The sequence below is a fragment of the Amblyraja radiata genome, chromosome 7, assembly GCF_010909765.2.
Source record: "Amblyraja radiata isolate CabotCenter1 chromosome 7, sAmbRad1.1.pri, whole genome shotgun sequence".
Taxonomy (NCBI): Eukaryota; Metazoa; Chordata; class Chondrichthyes; order Rajiformes; family Rajidae; genus Amblyraja; species Amblyraja radiata.
The window spans coordinates 44,764,881-44,786,107 of NC_045962.1; the positions used below are offsets into that span (position 1 = coordinate 44,764,881).

A 21,227-nucleotide genomic window follows, 5' to 3' on the forward strand; every position below is an offset into this window, starting at 1 on the left:
TTCTCCTCAGAATAATTCCCATTAAAATACATTTATTTATGCAATGAATATGGACATTATTCTATACAAGTCCTTCCAAGCTTCCAACAGTGTTCCATGCCTGCAAATCGGAAATCCAACTGCCTGGCAATATATTAAATAAAAGCATTGGCCAACATAGTTCATTGTATAACTGGACCGGGGCATTTAACTCAACCATTCAAACATTGCCGCCAACAAGTTCTCACACAGCAGTAGATGCCTGCAGACTCGCTGCAGATGGCAAATCGATCCCACCGATCTGCCAAACTGGTTGTACATAACTTGCTCATAACCTAGGATGAACCTGTATATGTGATCTTCCACCATGATTGATCAGAGTAGTGAATTGTGTTTGTCTGAGAGGCTTTATTCTAAATAGCTCGATGGAGCATCACAAACTTCATAAAGACTTAATAACTAATCTAGGCCAACTAACTCCAAAATAACCATTGCGCAGGTGGAGAAATAAATACATTTTAGGTCAAATTCACTACTTTCTCCCCTAAAGGAATTGGGATGCTGAATAAAGTGCACTTCCATTTTCTAACTTTTCCCATTAAATTTATGAATTGCATTCACAAAAAGTAATCCGGATGTGGCAAAGTTGCTTGGGGACAAAGTTACTTGAAAAAACATGTTTTCTAACTTGTGCTCCCCCACTGTTCCTTTCTCTTGTAATGTCTGTGACTTATGTTAACTGCTGTTTCATGGACAGGACTTCTCTGAACAAATTTTAAGATTGTTGATTAGATGCCAGTGTCATAGTTGTATTGTAGTAGCTGGCAAGAGAGCTAATGCGTGCCAGAGCAAAGGTTGCTGCGCATCTTAATGGATGGCGTCAGCATTTCTGGTACTGAGCGCCCACAGCCTTTTTCTGGTATAACAGAAAGTAATCTGATAGGTTGTGCTCTGGCTTCAGAGGTGGGAGGGACTCAAGGAGGCAGAGACGGATTAGTGCTTTTGTCTGGGAATAGATGCAAATGCCTTGTCTCTGGCATTCACTTGCAAGTCTCTGCTAAAATCAGGGTCTCTTCTTCACTTTCCACTAGGGTGGCGCAGTGGTGCAGTTGCTGCATTACAGCGCCAGAGAACCGGGTTCGATCATGATTACGGGTGCTGTCTGTTCGGGGTTTGTCCGTTACCCCGTGACCTTGTGGGTTTTTGCCGGGTGCTCCGGTTTCCTCCCACACTCTAAAGACGTCTGAAGAAGGGTTTCGGCCCGAAACGTTACCTATCTCCTTCGCTCCATAGATGCTGCTGCACCCGCTGAGTTTCTCCACCATTTTTGTGTACCTTCAATTTTCCAGCATCCGCAGTTCCTTCTTGAACAAGCTTGTAGGTTAATTGGCTTCGGTAGAAAATTGTAAATTGTCCCTAGTGTGTAGGATAGTGCTAGTGTATGGGGATCGCTGGTCAGCATTGTCTCAGTGGGCCAAAGAGCCCGTTTCTATGCTGTATCTCTAAACTAAACTACATAAAAGATCGTGAGCATTGATCATTTATGTGCTGGATCTCCTATTTTCTGTTATAGGGGGGGGGGGGAAGTAAACTGCCACTGGATATAATTTATCCAAAAATGTTTCAATTATTAAATAACTTCAACCATCACGGTGTAAATCAGCGTACAATCCCCACTTTTGACTATGGCATTGAAAGCAGTATAGCAACACTGAAACATCGAGTTGCTTGTTCCAGATCAACCGATTTCTCCCTGGCCCTTAGTGACTTACACCAATCCAAACAAGTTGCACAAATATACTAGAAGGTACACAAAATTGCTGGGGAAACTCAGCGGGTGCAGCAGCATCTATGGAGCGAAGGAAATAGGCGACGTTGCGGGCCAAAACCCTTCTTCAGACTGATGGGGGGTGGGGGGGGGGGGGGGGGAGAAAGAAGGAAAAGGGGAGGAGGAGGAGGAGCCCGAGGGCGGGCGGATGGGAGGGTGGGAGGAGACAGCTAGAGGGTTAAGGAAGGGGAGGAGACAGCAAGGGCTAGCAAAATTGGGAGAATTCAATGTTAATGCCATACGGACGCAAGGTCCCCAGACGGAATATGAGGTGCTGTTCCTCCAAATTCCGCTGTTGCTCACTCTGGCAATGGAGGAGATCCAGGACAGAGAGGTCGGATTGGGAATGGGAGGGGGAGTTGAAGTGCTGAGCCACCGGGAGTTCAGGTAGGTTATTGCGGACTGAGCGGAGGTGTTCGGCGAAACGATCGCCCAACCTACGCTTGGTCTCCCCGATGTAAATCAGCTGACATCTAGAGCAGCGGATGCAGTAGATGAGGTTGGAGGAGATACAGGTGAACCTTTGTCGCACCTGGAACGACTGCTTGGGTCCTTGAATGGAGTCGAGGGGGGAGGTGAAGGGACAGGTGTTGCATTTCTTGCGGTTGCAACGGAAAGTGCCCGGGGAGGGGGTGGTGCGGGAGGGAAGGGAAGAATTGACGAGGGAGTTGCGGAGGGAGCGGTCTTTGCGGAAGGCAGACATGGGGGGAGATGGGAAGATGTGGCGAGTGGTGAGAATTCAATGTTAATGCCATACGGACGCAAGGTCCCCAGTGACTGCACAAATATACTGATTGTTTCTATTCTTCAGCCAACACATATCTTCACATCATTTTCCTTACTGCTATTTACGGAACCATGAATTGGATGTTACATTTCCCTACATTGCTGAAGCTGCTTTAAAAATACTTTGTTGACTGTGAAGTGCTTTGGGACTTCCTGAAGACAAGGACGGCACTATACAAATGCAAATTAGTCCTGAATGTGCAAATGAAGTCCGTCATGTAGATGACAATCTGTTCGTTATGTAAATTCCAAGTCTTGCTCCTTAAAAATATCCAAGCTGTGAATCTACAACCTATTTCACGTTTCTTTCACAAGACTGGCTTCAGAATCAAGGAGGCGCAAGCTCGCTCCAATCTGCACATACGATATTTGGCAACAATGATGATTTACTCACTGTGAAGCAATTTAAAAACTTGGGCAGGTAAATTTGAAACTTTAAAAGTTATAAAATGACTTACATGCTTTGTTGGCCCTGAAGGCCCTAATGATGTGGTATAGTACATCACACATTAATATATCACTGAATTGTCACTGAAGTGAGATGTTTTTTGTTTAAAAAATCTGATATGTGATATAGACAATTTTTATATTAAATGTCCAAGACCAAACTGTTGCTTGCAGTTGGCTAACATTTTTCAGATTATTTTATGTATTCTTGCACAGATATCATACCTGTCACGCTCTTCTTTCATTCTCTCCAGCTCTTCTTCATTCAAGACATCACTTTTATGCTTGGTCTTTTGTTCCTTCCCTTTGTCTTCCTTTTTCTTCCCAAATCTATTTAAAAAATGCATTTTCCAGTCATAAGCTTATAGATATTTTAACTTACATTTGCAGCATCTAGATAGGCTGATAATGCAATATTGTTGCCATTTACTCACACCACATTAACTGTCCAAGAGTAGTAACTCATGGGGATTCAAGGGCTTTGGTATTCTGGAACTCCATTTGTTGGAGCTGAGGAATGGTCAGTAGAAAAGGACTGGAATTACACTGGTAAGACTGATCCTACCTCTCTCTTATAATCACAACTATATGTCTCCAAGATCAAAATCAGGGACTGGAATTAATCCTTTACTTAGGAACTCAGAATCAAATGTTAGCAATCCATATCATTGCCTTAACTGAAACTTTGCAATTTAGTGCATAACTTACCGTAGAAAAAGAATAGTCAAACTTCTCCACAGGCTTACTCTTACCATTCAATATCATGGGTGATCCCAAATCGTGTCCCCTTTCCTGCCTGATCCCTAAAATCTTTGAATGTGGAACAGAAAATACGACTACATCACATTAATCAGGAAAATATTAGAATCCATTTATCCATTTGGGTTTTCTTCTGGATCTGACGTTCATACAATCTACGTAGGAAGGAAATGCAGATGCTGGTTTACACTGAAGATAGACACAAAATGCTGGAGTAACTCAGCGGGCCAGGCCGCATCTCTTGATAGAAGGAATGGGTGACGTTTCGGGCGAGACCTTTCTGCCTGTCCTGCTGAGTTACTCCAGCATTGTGTGCTTATGCATACAATCTTATCTTTTAGTATTGGCTCATTGGACCAACTAGTGTAAGGAACCATCATGTGATAGCTCTCTGGTCTAGAAACAAAAAAAAACATTGCCACCATCAGACATGACTAAATCAGCGCTGTTCCGGAAATGAACTGCATTCCTATTTCCCTGCCTGTGCCACAATTCACAGCTCATTGAACTGGTGAGCCTAGCATTCATTAATTATTTGACCTTGGGAAAGGTTTTTTTTAACATAATGTTATAATACACTTTTGAAAATTATAATACATTTTTGATGTGAACTTTGGTTCAGGATTGTTAAGCTTATTATGTTGGCAATATCCTTACTGTCACCTTGATAGAGGAAGGCAGAACAAGGACCACTGGGACATTTAGTGGTTCAGTACATTAATTAACTCTAATATAAACTTCTAATGAGTCCACCATTGAAACTGTTACTCTTGACAATTTGTGACCATGAAATTTGATGCTGAGAGATGTGAAATGTTATGTTTAGGTAGGAAAATTGAGAGGAAGCAAAATGAACTGGAGGGCACAATTCCTAAAGGGTCATGAGAACACAGAGGTTGACGGGGGAGGGGGAGGGGCATATGTACATAGTTCATTGACAGTACTAAGGGAGGATGAAAAAGTGTTTATAAAGCACACAGGATACTGGTTTGATAAATAGATACATTAAGTACAAGCAAAGGAAATCATGAGGAACTTTAATAAAATAATGGTTCAGTATTGCATTCAGTTCTTAATGCTGTGCAAAATAAATTTACCAAAATGATTCTGTGGATGAGTGACGTCAGTTAAGTGGACAGACTGATGCGGAGGCTCTCTCTGGAACAGAGAAGATTCTAAGGGGTAGGAAGGATCTGTAGATACTGGTTTATACTGAAGATAAGACACAAAATACTAGAGTAACTCAGCGGGTCAGGCAGCATCTCTGGAGAAAAGGATCAGGTGATGTTTCAGGTCGGAACCCTTCTTCCTCTCTGGAGAAAAGGATCAGGTAACCCTTGGAAGCAGGGTTTCGACCCGAAACATCGCTTATTCCTTTTCTCCAGAGATGCTGCCTGCCACGCTGAACTACTCCAAGATTCTATGGGGATCTGATAGAAATTTAAAATCATAAAGAGTATTCTCAGAAAGAAACTGTTCCCATTGGATGAGGAGACATTCAATGAATGTATTGGCAAAGGAGTCAAAGGTGATGAAAGGAAATGTTCATATTAACACAGCGAGCGGATAACTTCCGATCATAAGAGGGTGCAGGCAGATGAAGCCTCATGCAGTGTTCAAAAGGGAGTTGCTTGCATTTCTGAAAGAGAAGAACCTGCAGTGGGTGGGAATTGGGACAATTGAATTGTTCTTATTGAGCCAGAATGAATTAAACAGGCTGAACAACCCCCTTCTGTGCTGCAACCATTCCGTGATTCTGTGACACATAGGCAATTCCTAAGAAAAACTGATTGGTATTCGACCAAAGCGCCCATTAAAAAGTAAGGCCAGGACCAGGAATGAATCAAAGATCTGCCCAGTTACTTTAAATAATTTTGTATTATGTACAGCATCTTAATGCAGGCCCACGAACCACAGTTTTTCATCAGAGATACAATCAGGAAAATCGCTTAATGATAAGGAACAGCTTTGGTCCTGTGCTTTGCTTCAAAAAACACTGTGGAAAATCTGTTAGGATCATTCAATCTGCAGCTTAACAATTGTATATGGGCTAATCAATGCTATCTGCATGTTACCTTCAGTAATCTTACATTGAGTTTTAATAAAATTACTCTTGTGGGAGATTGTGTGGATTAGGCAAAAGGCAATCGCACTGCTGTGTTTAATATGAACACCATCTTTCATGTTACGATTTGACAAACAGAGAATATCGCTGGAAGTGTCAGTAGATGACTCACGTTACAGATCTGAAGGACTATCAACAACCTCAGTGGCAGGATTGGCTAATTGAATCAGTACATATGCTCAAGCAGATGATATTGTGGAGCCCAAAATCTCTCAATTTCACACAGTTGCTGTATATTACATTGGCCATTAACAAAATTCATTTCAACAGATCTGGCAACGTCTGTGCAAACTTCAGTGAGGTAAAAGGTAGCCAAAAATCTCTCTAGCCAGACCTCCATTTGCAATGTTTACAAACACAGCAATATGTGGCGGATGACAATAATGAGATTAACAACGGTGAACTCTCAAACTTTTTGGTGTTATATGTTATATAATATTTCTCCCCTCTTACACTCAGGGGAGTCCTTTGCAAATGGGGGTGCAGAGCATATTAGAACCCCAGTACTGAGATGTTGCAGACCAATGCAACATATGTCCCTGTAAGTATCATGGAGTCATGCCACACAGGAAGTTGTCAAATGATGAAGTCTGCCTTTGAAAGAGCCAACTAGGCACCCTCATCACTCACTCTTCCCCCTAACCCTGGAAGGTTTTTCCCCCTCTTTTCAAGCACACATCAAATTCCCCCTTAAAAATCATTATAGAATTGGCCGACAGAACTTTCTCGGGATGGTGTTCAAATTGTACTCATTGTGTGAAGAAAAATCTCCTCAATTCTCCATTGCTTCTTTTGCCAATTACCTTAAAATTATATCCTCTGTTTACCTAACACTTCAATTGTATCTATCGTAACATTCCCTGCTCTGAGGATAGCAATCATATTTTTTCAGGTCCCTACTGTTCACCACATATTGATCTCACACAGCCTAGCAGTTGAATATTGTATTTGACACCACACTCTGCGCAGGAACAGAAAGTCCTCATGCATTCATGAGGCTGATAATTTACTTACAATGTTCCATTTTTAAGCAGATGAACAACATGAGAGCCACAAAGAGAAATAACATCTTGTTGGCAATGCTCCATGCAGTCTCAAACTGTATTTCATTTCCCCCATCACTAAACTCGAATGGGACATTCACTGCATATAAAAATAACACACACATACATATATGGCATTATATTTATACACTTCCCACGATGCAAATATATCACACTTTCCCATCTGCTTTCAGTAACAAATTCAACGTCGGCTTAGAACTACAGCCGAAGCTGAATTAATTGAATGAGCAGACGTAAAACAGGGAACATTTCTTAAAGTTTTGTTTATTAGAACTGGCATTTCTCATTGGTGAACAAAATTAATGAGCATTTTCGATTCTTTTTAAAGTAGGGCTACTTAAATATTCAAAGTGAAACCTAATTAGCAGTTTCAGTCATCACAATTTAACTGGCCAACAAAAATATAATTTTCACACAAGCAAGTGCTTGAAGAAACATGTCTGATGCCGTATATGAATGCTACGGTCGCGGAAATAGAAATTGAATGCGAGGTTCAAATTGTAAAAACTGACATAATTGTTTATTCAAAATGGCCAATATTGATCACACAGCAGTGAAACTTCACGTTGATTTTCTACAAGCACAAATGTGCAGTATAGGAGATAATTTATTTTTGAGCTGCAGTGCAAGTGATGTAGTATTCTTTTCATTGCAAAGAGCAACAGATCACATAAATCCTTACCTTCCTTCCATTGAAGGTGGCTTTGAGAAGAAATCTAATCAGTTACCAATTTTGATAGCACATGATGCCATTAAGCATTACATGCTGCTTTGGTCAACTTAAACCAAATCACAGGTCAGCCTCTTCTGCACTCATGGCAAGAATAAATAATCAATTATTAATGGATCTTGCCGCCTCATTCACTGCACAAATCCAAATGATCACTGGATTTCATCCTGGATTGTATCATCTCTCTGAGAAGCCAAATTACAATGTGACTTTAGGCCAGTATCCAAAACAACTTCATAACCTCACATTCCATCTGAGAGGCAGACTGGTCCATGATTAGACCCTGCTCACTCGCCTTGTGTTAAAGGCCTGTCCCACTTGGGCGACCTAATCCGCAAGTTCTGGCGAGTTTGCTCTCGACTCATACTCTCAACATGGTTGACACAAGGTCGTAAGAGGTCTTCGTAACTCTCCTTCATGCTCAAGAGTGGTCTCTGCGTACTCGAGGCCCCAGCTAGGTCGCGGCTTTTGTTAAAAAATGCCCGCGAGTAAAAAAAGGTCGCCATGGAAAAAATCTATACTTTTTTTACTCGTAGGTTTAGTCATAGTAGTCGTAGTAGGTCGTCATGTTATTCATAGGTAATCAAGGGTAGTCGAAGGTAATCGAAGGTAGTCGTAGATAGTCTTCATCATAGTCGAAGGGAGGTCGAAGTGAGGTTGAAAGAGATCGTCTTCACTCTCCACTATTCGATGTCCAATTTTCCCGAAGTTAGTCGTAGATAGTCGTAGCTAGTCGCAGCTGGTCTTCAACATAGTCGAAGGAGGTCTTCTACATAGTCGAAGGAGGTCTTCAACATGTCATTTTTTCAAACTCTCCTAAACTCTTCTAAACTCACCAATTAGGTCGCCCAAGTGGGGCAGCCCCTTTACTCCACAGTGTGTGTGCACCATATGGGAATACTCTACCTATGCAAATTTGTGTCCATCTGAATCGCCACTATAGTTTCCACAAAGCATGTCAATGAAATGACCTGATCATGTCACTAACACACAGCACCACCATCCTTCTTGCAGTGCCCATGGTCTTTGGCACAGTTGATCAGTACATCCTTCACCAAAGTCAGCCTTCTGTTATCATGGTTGGTAGGATTGTTTCTGCCTGGTTCAATACTTATCAATCTCGAATCATCTGCTATGGTTTTTCATTCATCGGCACAGTTCCTCAAGGAACTATCCCTGAATGTGTAATTTGGGCCTCCTTTAATGCTGAGTCTCTAAACTATGGCCCCTCCTCCCATTCAAAACTCCTAACCAAAGGGAACGTCACCAATCCAACATTTCAAGTTCTTCCAGAATTGTGTATGTTTTGATAACATCTGCTGTATTACTAGAAATTCTATGTAACTGCCCTAGTCCACTCAATTGTTCCCTATACACAATTTCACCATCCCCAAGATCTTCCTCTATACAAGAAAAGTATTTCTTGAGAAGGAGCAAAACTGTACACATTACTGCAGTTGCCATCTCATCAAATTACAAAAATGCTTTCTTCTTCCAGAAGGCCAACATGCTACTTTTTTCTATAAAATTGCTTGCATCTGCATTCAAGCATGTGTTCAAGCATATGGTGAACATTGCCACCATCTAATCTCTCACATTTGACAAATATTTTGCTTCTCTGTGTGGTGCATGAAAGTGGATGACAACAGACTTTCCCATATTGTATTCCATCTGCCATATTCTGGCCCACTCACTAGGCTTGTCCATATCAGATGTCTGAAGAAGTGTCTCGACCCGAAACGTCACCCATTCCTTCTCTCCAGAGATGCTGCCTGTCCCACTGAATTACTCCAGCTTTTTGTGACTATCTACATTTAATGAACCCTGACCATCTCCTGCCTGAATGCCTACCACTGCTTGAACATTGATTTACATTCAAGTATCTGCCCCCAATCTACTGTTTCAATTCTGATTCTGGGTTCTGTCTGTAGAATTTTCATATCCTCCAGTAGGTTTCCACTAGATTCCTGCCATATCCCAAAGGCATGCAGGTCAGTAGGTTAACTGGCTGCTGTAAATTGCCCTTGATAGAATTGAGCATAGTGGGGGGTGGGGATGTGGGAGGGGGAGTTGATACAAATGTGGGGAGAATAAAATGGGATGAGTACATGATTAATGTGCATGGGTGCTTCATGGTTGGCATGAAGGGTCTGTGGTGTAGGACGGAACTGCAGATGCTGGTTTAAACCGAAGATGGACACAAAATGCTGGAGTAACTCAACGGGACAGGCAGCATCTCTGGAGAGAAGGAATGGGTAACGATTCGTGTCGAAACCCTTTTTCAGACTAGAGTCGGGGGAAAGGGAAACGAGAGATGTAGACGGTGATGTAGAGAGATATCGAACAAGTGAATGAAAGATATGCAAAAAAGTAACGGTGATAAAGAAGACAGGCCATGTTTGCTAAGAATGTTTGTGTGCTGCAAGACTCTCCGTCTGCTGGACTATCTTTACCCTTTTCTAAAGCTATGCTAAATGCAACTTATATGGTCATGGCCAAGAATTCTCTCTCTTAGATACACATTTTACCTGCCTCGCTTTATTTCTTAAAATCACACAGATTTCTGTATTCCCTCAACTCTTTCCACAACCTCTCCTTAGCTTTCATATGTCACTGAAGAACTTAAAAACACACTGTACCTAATTCCTGTTAAAAATGTCACATTTGACAGGATGAGCCATGGAGCAAAAATGGTTCCATCTCTCCCTGACTGTCACTCACCCGGAGTGATAATGCAGCTGTTATGGACACATTGACAGCAATAGTAATTTTTTGCTGTTGAGAACCAATATATTAGGAAAGAAAGCAGGGCTAACAATGCCAACATTAGCTATGTTCAGGCTTTTATTTTCAGGAACTGTTTACTTAATAGTAACCCTTACAGCTAGAAGAGGATGATTCAACATCAGTGCCAGAGGTGCAAGATGGATTGGATTGCAAAGCTGTCCATTACCTCATAACCAGAAGGAGCCTCCTTTAAAAAAAAGTACAGTAACTGACTGTCAGTTTGGAGTTGTAATATGATTAATATGAGAACCAGACCATAAGAAATAGAAGTATAAATCAATTTAGGTAATAATAAATGACGTATACCACATAAAAGACATAGGGAGGATGCTTGTCATTTTGGCAGTAATTAATAAGAGCCAGTGCATTTTCAGTGACGGGGGTTCTGGAGCCAAGGGACTCCGCAGTCCCAAGGCAACAAGTAGCAAGTCTGAGTTAAGGGATGGATGCCAGAGCTTTCTGTGTACGAGTGAAAAGCAGATGACATGAAATGGCAGACAGTGAATTTGGAACATTATATATTCGTACATAACTCCAGCAGATTAATTTGCTTTCCAGGCAAAAGGAACATTTACATGTGCGTGGTACCTTTCACATCTTCCGGACGCACCAAAGTGCTTTATAGCCAATTAAGTACTTTAGAAGTGTGGCGGTGAAAGTTCTGCTGTGTCAAAGCTGTAGAGGTTTGACATGATAACACCTGACCTGTGTCAAATCTGTTCTAGAGGTTATGATTGCGCAGTGATTAATTTGCTGGTACCGGCAACCCAGAGGTCAGGACTATTAATACTGGGGGCTGAGCTCAAGTGCTACCTTGGCAATTGTGGTATTTAATTTCAGTAAGTTAAATAAATCTGGAATTAAAAAACCCCCACAATATTGGCACCAGTGACTAAATTGTTGTAAACATTCATCGATGAGGGTGGCCAGATTGCTTCGAAATTCCATATGGTTCGCTTGTATCCTTCAGAAAATGAAATCTGCCGTCCTCACCTGGCCTGGCATATATACGACTCCATAGCCACAACAATGAGGACACAAAGTGCTGGGGTAACTCAGCAGGTCAGGCTGCATCTCTGGAGAACACGGATGGGTGAAGTTTCGGGTCAAAACATTTCTGAAGGGTCTCTCGACCCAAAATGTCACCTATCAATGCTCTCTGCAGTTCTTTGTTTCTACATACAACAATAAGGTTGACTCTAAACTGCCATCTGAAGTGTTGCTTGATAATTCTCTCCCCAGATGCTGCCTGTCCCACTGAGTTCCTCACACACCTTGTGTTTTGCTCAAGATTCCAACATTACAGTTTCTTGTATTGCCATTTGAAGTGACCTGGTTTGCCATTCACCATGAGGAAAATTATTCTTTGACGATAAATTCAGACTTGCAAGAAAGCCAGCTATTAATGAGAAAAAAAATACTGAAAATCGCTAGACATTGTTCATTTGTACTTCTTCCAAGTTAGAATAAACCATTTGATGCATCTGATGTGATCTCCTCTATAATGGGAAACTGCTTTGCAAAACAGGACTGTTTACCCACAAGAGTGTCTTGGAGCTTCCAGTTGCCTCTCACTTTAATTTTCCATACCACTCCTACACCGATCTGTCCGTCTTCAACCTCTTACACTATTATGACAAAGCCCAACATAAGCATGAGGTAGAAAACTTGATATTCCAACATGGAACCTTAATGCTTTTAACCCCCGCAACGACTTCAACAATTTCAGATAATCAGCCGCACAGTGGCGCAGAGGCAGAGTTGCTGCCTTACAGCGCCAGAGACCTGGGTTTGATCCCGACTTCGGGTGCTGTCAGTACGGAGTTTGTATGTTCTCCCTGTGACTGTGTGGGTTTTCTCCGGGTGCTCCGGTTTCCTCCCACATCCTAAAGATGTGCAGGTTTGTAAGTTAATTGGATTCGGTAAATTGTCCCTTGTGTGTAGGATAGAGCTGGTGTAGAGATGTTGGTCAGTGCCGACTCGGTGGGCTGCAGGACTTGTCTCTACACTGTATCTCTAAACCCCTTCTAGCCTTGGATCTCACATTTACAGAATTCACAGACTTCTTCCCCTTTCTTCCAATAATGCACGCATATCATTCACCTCCTCCCATTTACACATCCCCTACCTTCTTCAGCTACCTCCATCTCTCAGACCTCCTGAGAACGAGTTCCAGATCTGAAACATTTGTTAACTGATTCTCTTCCCACTCTTTCCACTGACTGAGCTGATGAGTGTTTCCAGCATTCTCTACTTTTTTTTCAAATTTCCAGCAACAACAGTTGATTGGTTTTCTTTCATTGGTCTTTCCTTTATATTCTCTGCCCCTCAGCACTTGCTCTGCAACCCAAAATAATTTTTATTTCTATCTTTTCCTGCTTCTGACCTAAAACAATAACCTAGTTCATTTTTACGGGTAGTGCTTGATTTGCTGAGAACTTCCAGTATTTTGCATTTTATTTTGCCCATTTTGATATATTTTTGAAAATTAAGTAGTAATTTTTCACAGTGGTATATATGCTTTATCATTGTCGGACACAAATCGAAACTACCATTGTCGGACACAAATCGAAACATTGTCGAAACTACCATTTTCAATTCAAATTCTACCATTTTCAATTCAAATTCCAAAAGGCAAGTGCTGAACAAATAAAAAAGAAACAGAACACATTATTATTACTTAGCAATAGTGCCATCATACTCATGCACTTTGCCCAAAATCACTGACCTCAGCAATGAATGACCATGTGGAGATGCATATTAATTACACATACAGTGCATTCAGAAAGTATTCAGACCCCTTCACTTTTTCCATATTTTACAGCCTTATTTTAAAATGGATTAAAAAAATGTTTTGGCATCAATCTACACACAAAACTGCAGAATGAAGAAACAAAAACAGGTGTTTAGAAATGTTTACAAAGTAATTAAAAATAAATAACTGAAATATCACATTCACATAAGCATTCAAACACTTTGCTATGACACTCAAAATTGAGCTTAGGTTCATCCTATTTCCATTCATTATCCTTAAGATGTTTCTACAACTTGATTGGTGTCCACCAGTGGTAAATTAAATTGATTGGACATGATTTGGAAAGGCACACACCTGTCTATATAAAGTCCCACAGTTGACAGTGCATAATCAGAGCAAAAACCAAGCCATGAAGACGAAGGAATTGTCCTTAGACCTCCAAGACAGGATTGTGTCGAGGCACAGATCTGGGGCAGGGTATAAAATAATTTCTGCAGCATTGCAGGTCCCGAAGAGCACAGTGGCCTCCGTCATTCTTAAATGGAAAAACTTTGGAACCACCAGGACTTTTCATAGAGCTGGCCGCCCGGCCAAACTGAGCAAGTGGGGGAGAAGGGCGTTGGTCAGGGAGGTGACCAAGAACCCGATGGTCACTCTGACAGAGTTCCAGAGTTCTCTGTGGAGATAGGAGAACCTTCCAGAAGGACAACTATATCTGCAGCACTCCACCAATCAGGCCTTTATGCTAGAGTGGCCAGCCCACTTGGGGTTTGCCAAAAGGCACCCAAAGGACTCTCAGACCATGAGAAACAAGATTCTCTGGTCTGATGAAACCAAGATTGAACTCTTTGGCCTGAATGCCAAGCATCACGTCTGGAAGAAACCAGGCACCACTCATCCCTGGCCAATACCATACCTACGGTGAAGCATGGTGGTGGCAGTATCATGCTGTGGGGATGTTTTTCAGCGGCAAAATCTGGGAGACCAGTCAGGATCGAGGGAAAGATGAACAGAGTAAAGTACAGGGAGATCCTTGAGGAAAACCTGCTCCAGAACATTCTGGACCTCAGATTGGGGCAGAGGTTCACCTTCCATGAGGACAATGGCCCTAAGCACACAGCCAAGACAATGCAGGAGTGGCTTCGTGACAAGTCTGTGAATGTCCTTGAGTGGCCCAGCCAGAGCCCGGACTTGAACCCAATCAAACATCTCTGGAGGGACCTGAAAATAGCTGTGCATCGATGCTCCCTGTCCACCCTGACAGAGCTTTAGAGGATCTGCAGAGAAGAATGGGAGAAATTACTCATATACAGGTGTGCCAAGCTTGTAGCATCATACCCAAGAAGACTTGAGGCTGTAATCGCTGCCAAAGGTGCCTCAACAAAGTACTGACTAAAGGGTCTGAATATTTATGTAAATGTGATATTTCAGTTATTTATTTTTAATTACTTTGCAAAAATTTCTAAACACCTGTTTTTGTTTTTTTGTTATAGGGTAATGTGTGTAGATTGATGATAAAAAAATGAATTTAATCCATTTTAGAATAAGGCTGTAACGTAACAAAATGTGGAAAAAGTGAAGGTCTGAATACTTTCTGAATGCACTGTATGTGCAAAAATTCACTGGTGCAAATTTCTATGGCACATAAGCCCAATATGTCACTTGCAATTGGACACCCATCTTTGATACTGGAGCCAAGCAGTTTGTATGGCATAGAAACAGATCACATAGTCATGCAGCATGGAAACAGCCCCTTCGGCCCAACTTGCCCTTTGCTGATCAACATGCACTAATCCCAACTGCCTGCATTTGGCCCATATCCTTCTATACCTATCCTATTCATGTACATGTCCAAATGTTTTTTAAATGTTGTGATACTACCGGTTACCTCCTCTGGCAACTCATCCATATCCCTACCACCCTTTGTGTAAAAACGGTGTCCCTCGGGTTCCTATGAAATCTTTTCCCCCTCACCTCAAATCTATGTCCTCTGGTTCTTGATTCCCCTACTCTGGGTAAAAGACTCCGTGCATTTACTCTATCTATTCTATCTCTGCCTATCCATACTAATTCCACTTTCTTGCATCAATTCCATATCCCTTTATGCCTTGCTCATTTGGGTACCTGTCACAATTCCTCCTAAATGTCCTTACCGTCCCTGTCTCCACCACCACCAATGGCAGCTCATTCCTAATTCTGAAATACCAATGACCTTTCTGTGAAAAATTACTGCTCAGATAGCTTTTAAAGCTCTTCTCTCTCACCTCCAATTTATGCCATTTAAAAACCCTTACATGGAAAATAAGCACTTGCTACTTACCCTATCTATAATTCTTACAATTTTATATACCGCAGTCGTCATCTCTCAACCTCCTTCGCTGCAGCGAAACTAAACTGAGCCTGTCCATTCTCTCTTGATAACTCAAGCCCCCCCAATTCAGTTAACATTGTTGTGAATCTTTTCTGCATCCTTTATAGCTTAATCATTTCATTCCTGTCATGTGTGGTGACCAGAACTGCATGCAATACTTGAAGTGCAGCCTAACCAACGTTTTGTATCACCGTAACATGACATCCCAATTTGTTAACATTTCACAGGTAGGGACTCTTGCAGTTTCTACTCGTTTCTTGCTGATTACTCATATTCTGTCTTTTCACTCTCAGATTTTGGATCATTTTCTGGATTACTATTCACTTGGTCACTCTCAAATTTGTAAAATTCTATCATTTTAGAGCAATGCTGTCTTTAAATGCTCTCATTATGAAATTAATTAGTTATCTTGCCTGATAACGTTATCCAAACAGATTGGTTTCTCCAGGGACAGCTGAAAGACACGCTATGAATTCATCCTCTGCTTGCTCCCAGCAGAAGAACTCAGGAAGGCTGTGGGTCGCAGTGAATCAAGGGGAGGGTGGTGGGAATCAGATGCCTCAAGATTTATTTGGCACACAGAGATATAGGAGACTGAGATGGCACGGTGGTGCAGCAGTAGAGTAGCTGCCTTACAGTGCCAGAGACCCAGGCTCGATCCTGACTACTGGTGCTTGTATGTACGGAATTTGTACGTTCTCCCCGTGACCTGTGTGGGTTTTCCCCAGGAGCCCCGGTTTACTCCCACACTCCAAATATACATCACACACAATATACATCAATGATTTGGATGAAGGGATTCAAAGTAACATTAGCAAATTTGCAGATGACACAAAGCTGGGTGGCAGTGTGAACTGTGAGGAGGATGCTATGAGAATGCAGGGTGACTTGGACAGGTTGGGGGAGTGGGCAGATGCATGGCCAGATGAAGTTTAATGTGGATAAATGTGAGGTTATCCAATTTGGTAGCAAAAACAGGAAGGCAGATTACTATCTAAATGGCGTCAAGCTGGGAAAAGGGGAAGTACAATGGGATCTGGGGGTCCTTGTACATCAGTCTATGAAAGTAAGCATGCAGGTACAGCAGGCAATGAAGAAAGCGAATGACCTATTGTCTATTGTCTATTGTCCAAAGACATACAGATTTATAGGTTAACTGGCTTTGTAAAACTATAAATTGTACCTAATGTGTGTAGGATAGTATTGGTGTGCAGGGATCACTGGTCGGCTCGCCGATTTAGACAATAGACAAAAGGTGCAGGAGTAGGCCATTCGGCGCTTCGAGCCAGAGCCAATTCCAATTCAATTCAATTGAATTCAACTTTATTGTCATTGCACAAATACGAGTACAGGTACAACGAAATGCAGTTTAGCGTCTGGTCATAGTGCAAGATAGTAGAAATAAAAATACTGGTTAACAATGTGTGGACTGTGGATGAATTAAACTGGTACATAGGCAAATAACTGTATACAAATGGGAGAGTCTAAAGATAGCTAGCGACGGGACTGTGAGTTCAGCAGTGTAATGGTGTTATTGAAAAAGCTGTTCCTCAGCCTGCTTGTGCGAGACCTGAGGCTCCTGTACCGCCTCCCTGATGGGAGGAGGGCAAATAGTCCATGGTTAGGGCAAGAGGGGGTCCTTGATGATTTTCCCGGCCCGTCTCAGACACCGTTTTCGGTGGAGGGCATCCATGGCAGGGAGCGGGGCACCGATGATGTGCTGAACGGTTTTCAGCACCCGTTGCAGTGCCTTCCTGTCAGCTGTGGTGCAGCTGCTGTACCATACCATACCAATTCAATGTGATTGTGGCTGTTCATCCCCAATCTGTACCCCATTCCTGCCTTTTCCCTATATCCCCTGACTCCGCTATCTTTAAGAGCCCTATCTAGCTCTCTCTTGAAAGTATCTAGAGAACCGGCCTCCCCCGCCCACTGAAGCAGAGAATTCCACAGACTCACAACTCTCTGTGAAAAAGTGTTTCCTCATCTCCGTTCTAAATGGCTTACCCCTTATTCTTAAACAGTGGCCCCTGGTTCTGGACTCCCCCAACATCGGGAACATGTTTCCTTCCTCTAGCGTGTCCAAACCCTTAGTAATCTTATGTTTCAATAAGATATCCTCTCATCCTTCTAAACCCCAGAGTGGGCCGAAAAACTAAATTTGGGCCATTTGGTGGGCCGAAAAACTAAAGAGGTGCAGGTCTTGCAATTGGCAAGGTATTCTTATGTGATGTTTGTGAGGGTAGAAGTTCTATTTAAAAAGCCACAGCAAGAGGTGTGCACATATTTTTAAATGGAAACCGACTGTAGGTGGTTCTGAACACTGACTAGCCTGGCCTCGGACCAGGTATTCTTTAAATCCTGCTCACACTGTTCATGAAGACTTGAATGCTCATGAAGAACTCTTCAGGGAGTGCATGCCTGAATGTGTTTCGCAGAACTGTTGCGAATCCTGTGTTATTTACCATTGGATGCCACTGTGTAATACTAGACACTGGTGTTGCTCCTTACATAAAGTGATCTGAGGATCAATTGCTGTCATACATCAAAACCAGGCAACTCCCCAGAAGGATTGAATCACATAATCAACCACATACTGCACGAATATCGTAGAACTCAATAGAATTTCTTGGCCACCAACACTACCTTCAATGTTACAAAGAAGCATTTATTCTAAGAATCGGGCTTCATCACAAAGCAACTGTTAAATAAACAACCAGGCAGACACTAATAATTGGTTGTTGAGGATACGATAAGGGCATGAAATGAGCACTGATCCACAGAACTATACAGAACAGATCACAAAAGTTACAAAACAGTTATTCAAACCCATAATCTGATAGTTAACCTGCAGAAGAAAATGCAACGAGTGATTACAAGACTGCCATCAGATCAAAGAGCCCAAAAAGCAATCTGAACTGAGACGATGAGGTATGTTTGTGAATCATTTCAGTTCTGTGACTAAACTACAGACTTGCTCCTCTCCATTATTTGCTACATAATGATGTACCGAAGTTCTGGAATTCCCTCCAGTTGTGCCAGAAATGACAAACAACAAAAACACAGAGGAAAGCAGCACGTTCTACTGTTTATCCAGACAGTGTGTGGTATCTTATCAGGCTGTGACTCATCTACAGACATATGATTACGGTTCCTGGTATCATACAACCAGCTTATTGATTAAATATTTGCAATATACTGCACATTGTGAATTATTCTACAGATAACATATTTGTGCATCCCATGAAATTTTTCCATAAATCTCCATTCTGGGTATCCATTATTTTCTATCCCATAATTAGATTCCAGGCATTGTTGGAAAAATGTTGTTTATTTTGAAGAATGGTTCCGACCTGAAATGTAATCTATCCATGTTCTCCAGGGATGCTGCCTGACCCTCTGAGTTACAACAGCGATTTGTGTCTTTCCTCATTTCATGTCATAACCAATTCTCATGTGTTTCTAAGAATCCCAACACATTGACTGCAACTCAATCAATAAATAATCTTTAAATAATCTACACAAACAACATTAACTCACTGATTAGATTTGAATCTTTTGTCCATTCTTGTGTACATAAACTTTCCGAATCCCGTGAATTAAATGCCAGTCTGTATTTCACCAATAAGTATGTTATTTTTCATATAAACTAGCTTGACCCACTTGATTGCACCCAACTTCTAGATATCCACCAAGTTGGGATTGTGTTTACAGCTCTGTAAAAATAAATTAAAATGTCAACATCTATAACCAGTTGTTATAATTATAGACAAATTGAGAAATTACCAACACTGCTCGTTTACAAAGTACATTTTTGCAGAATATCAAATCTGAATAGCATTTTCCAGGAGTATTCAGAAAATGTCTTCAAAGCCTTAAAGTCACAGTCACACGTATGCTAAAGAATAAAAAACAACTTGATGCATTTATATTGAGATTCTCATCCCCTTAGTATATTTAAAGAAAATATTTATCAATAACATAACATTGTCTAAGAGTAAAGAGGAGGACATTTAAAACTAAGATGAGAAAAAAAAATTTCACTCAGAGAGTTGTGAATTTGTGGAATTCTCTGCCACAGAAGGCAGCGGAGGCCAATTCACTGGACGAATTTAAAAGAGAGTTAGATAGGACTCTCGGGCCTAGCAGAGTCAAGGAATATGGGTAGAAGGCAGGCATGGGTTACTGTTTAGGGATGATCAGCCATGATCACAATGAATGGTGGTGCAGACTCGAAGGGCCAAATGGCCTCCTCCTGCACCTATTTTCTATGTTTCTATGATTTAACGCGTAATCTTTGGTGTGGGAAAGATAATACTGATGCAAAAAATGTTTAGAATAGTTAGAGGACAGAGGTGTGAGAATCACGCTCACTACTGCTAATGTTTGGCTTCAGTCTTTATCTTTAAGGGCTTGTGTTTAAATTTAACACAAGAAAAAATCTTAAACAAATCCTGATGCCGCAAACTATTCTTTTGTTTATTAGATAAACCATATAACCATATAACAATTACAGCACGGAAACAGGCCATCTCGGCCCTACAAGTCCGTGCCGAACAACTTTTTTCCCTTAGTCCCACCTGCCTGCATTCATACCATAACCCTCCATTCCCTTCTCATCCATATGCCTATCCAATTTATTTTTAAATGATACCAACGAACCTGCCTCACACCGCTACCACTCTCTGAGTAAAGAAGTTCCCCCTCATGTTATCCCTAAACTTCTGTCCCTTAATTCTGAAGTCATAAAGGAAAGAGTTTTCTCTTATTTGCTGTATTTTGTTTCCTAATGGGCATATTCCATCCGGTATGAGAGAACATTACAATACAATATTTATTCCATGTCACCTGAACCTCAGTGAGGCTCAAACGAAACTCCGTTTCCACAACCATACAAACAAAACAATTCCTACAAGACACACAAACAATTTTAATTTACACAAACATCCATCACAGTGAATCTCCTCCTCACTATGATGGAAGGCAAAGTCTTTTCTCTCCCCTGCACCATTTCTCTCCCGATGTTGAAGCCCCAGGCGGACGATGGTAAGCCCCACGGCCATTTAAAGCTGCGCCGGGCGATGTACGGCCCCGCTCCAGGCCCAAAAGTCACAAAGTTGGAGCCCCCGGCGGGCGCTGGAATATCCCGCGGCCACTAAAGCCGTGCCGGGCGATGTACGGACCCGCTCCGGGTCATTCCAACCCCGCGACACGGGCTGGAGAAGTTGCGTTGCGGGTGCTCCGAAAAGCGGTCTCCCACCCGGACCTGATATTCCAATTCCAATGCAGCTGGAGCCTCCGAGCTCCGGAGTCAGGCCACAGCAGCGAGCCACCACCGCTCCCCACGCTCAGAGGCCGACCGATGGTGAGTCCGCAGCTCCGCAGACTCCGTGACTGGAGCCCCCAGGTCGATCCGGTTGGAGGCCGCTCCACGGTACCAGGCCCCAACGACAACGGAGACCCGACAGGGAAAAGGTCGGGTCTCCCGTGCAGGGAAGAGATTTTTAAGTTTCCCCCCTCCCCCGCCTCCCTCATATACACAGTTTAAAACGGTATAAAAAACAGTATAAAAAGTATTAAACATGATTTCACACGC

The 21,227-nt window shown here is 42.1% G+C and overlaps 1 protein-coding gene across 2 annotated transcripts in view; it reads right to left on the reverse strand.

The window, feature by feature from the left end:
• pard3b (par-3 family cell polarity regulator beta) overlaps nucleotides 1-21,227 on the reverse strand; it is a 1,048,449-nt gene that overhangs the window by 308,578 nt on the left and 718,644 nt on the right. For both annotated transcript variants that reach the window (XM_033024356.1, XM_033024355.1), the window contains exon 19: nucleotides 3,266-3,370. In XM_033024356.1, the coding sequence (XP_032880247.1) occupies nucleotides 3,266-3,370 (105 nt within the window). The remainder of the gene's footprint in view (nucleotides 1-3,265; nucleotides 3,371-21,227) is intronic.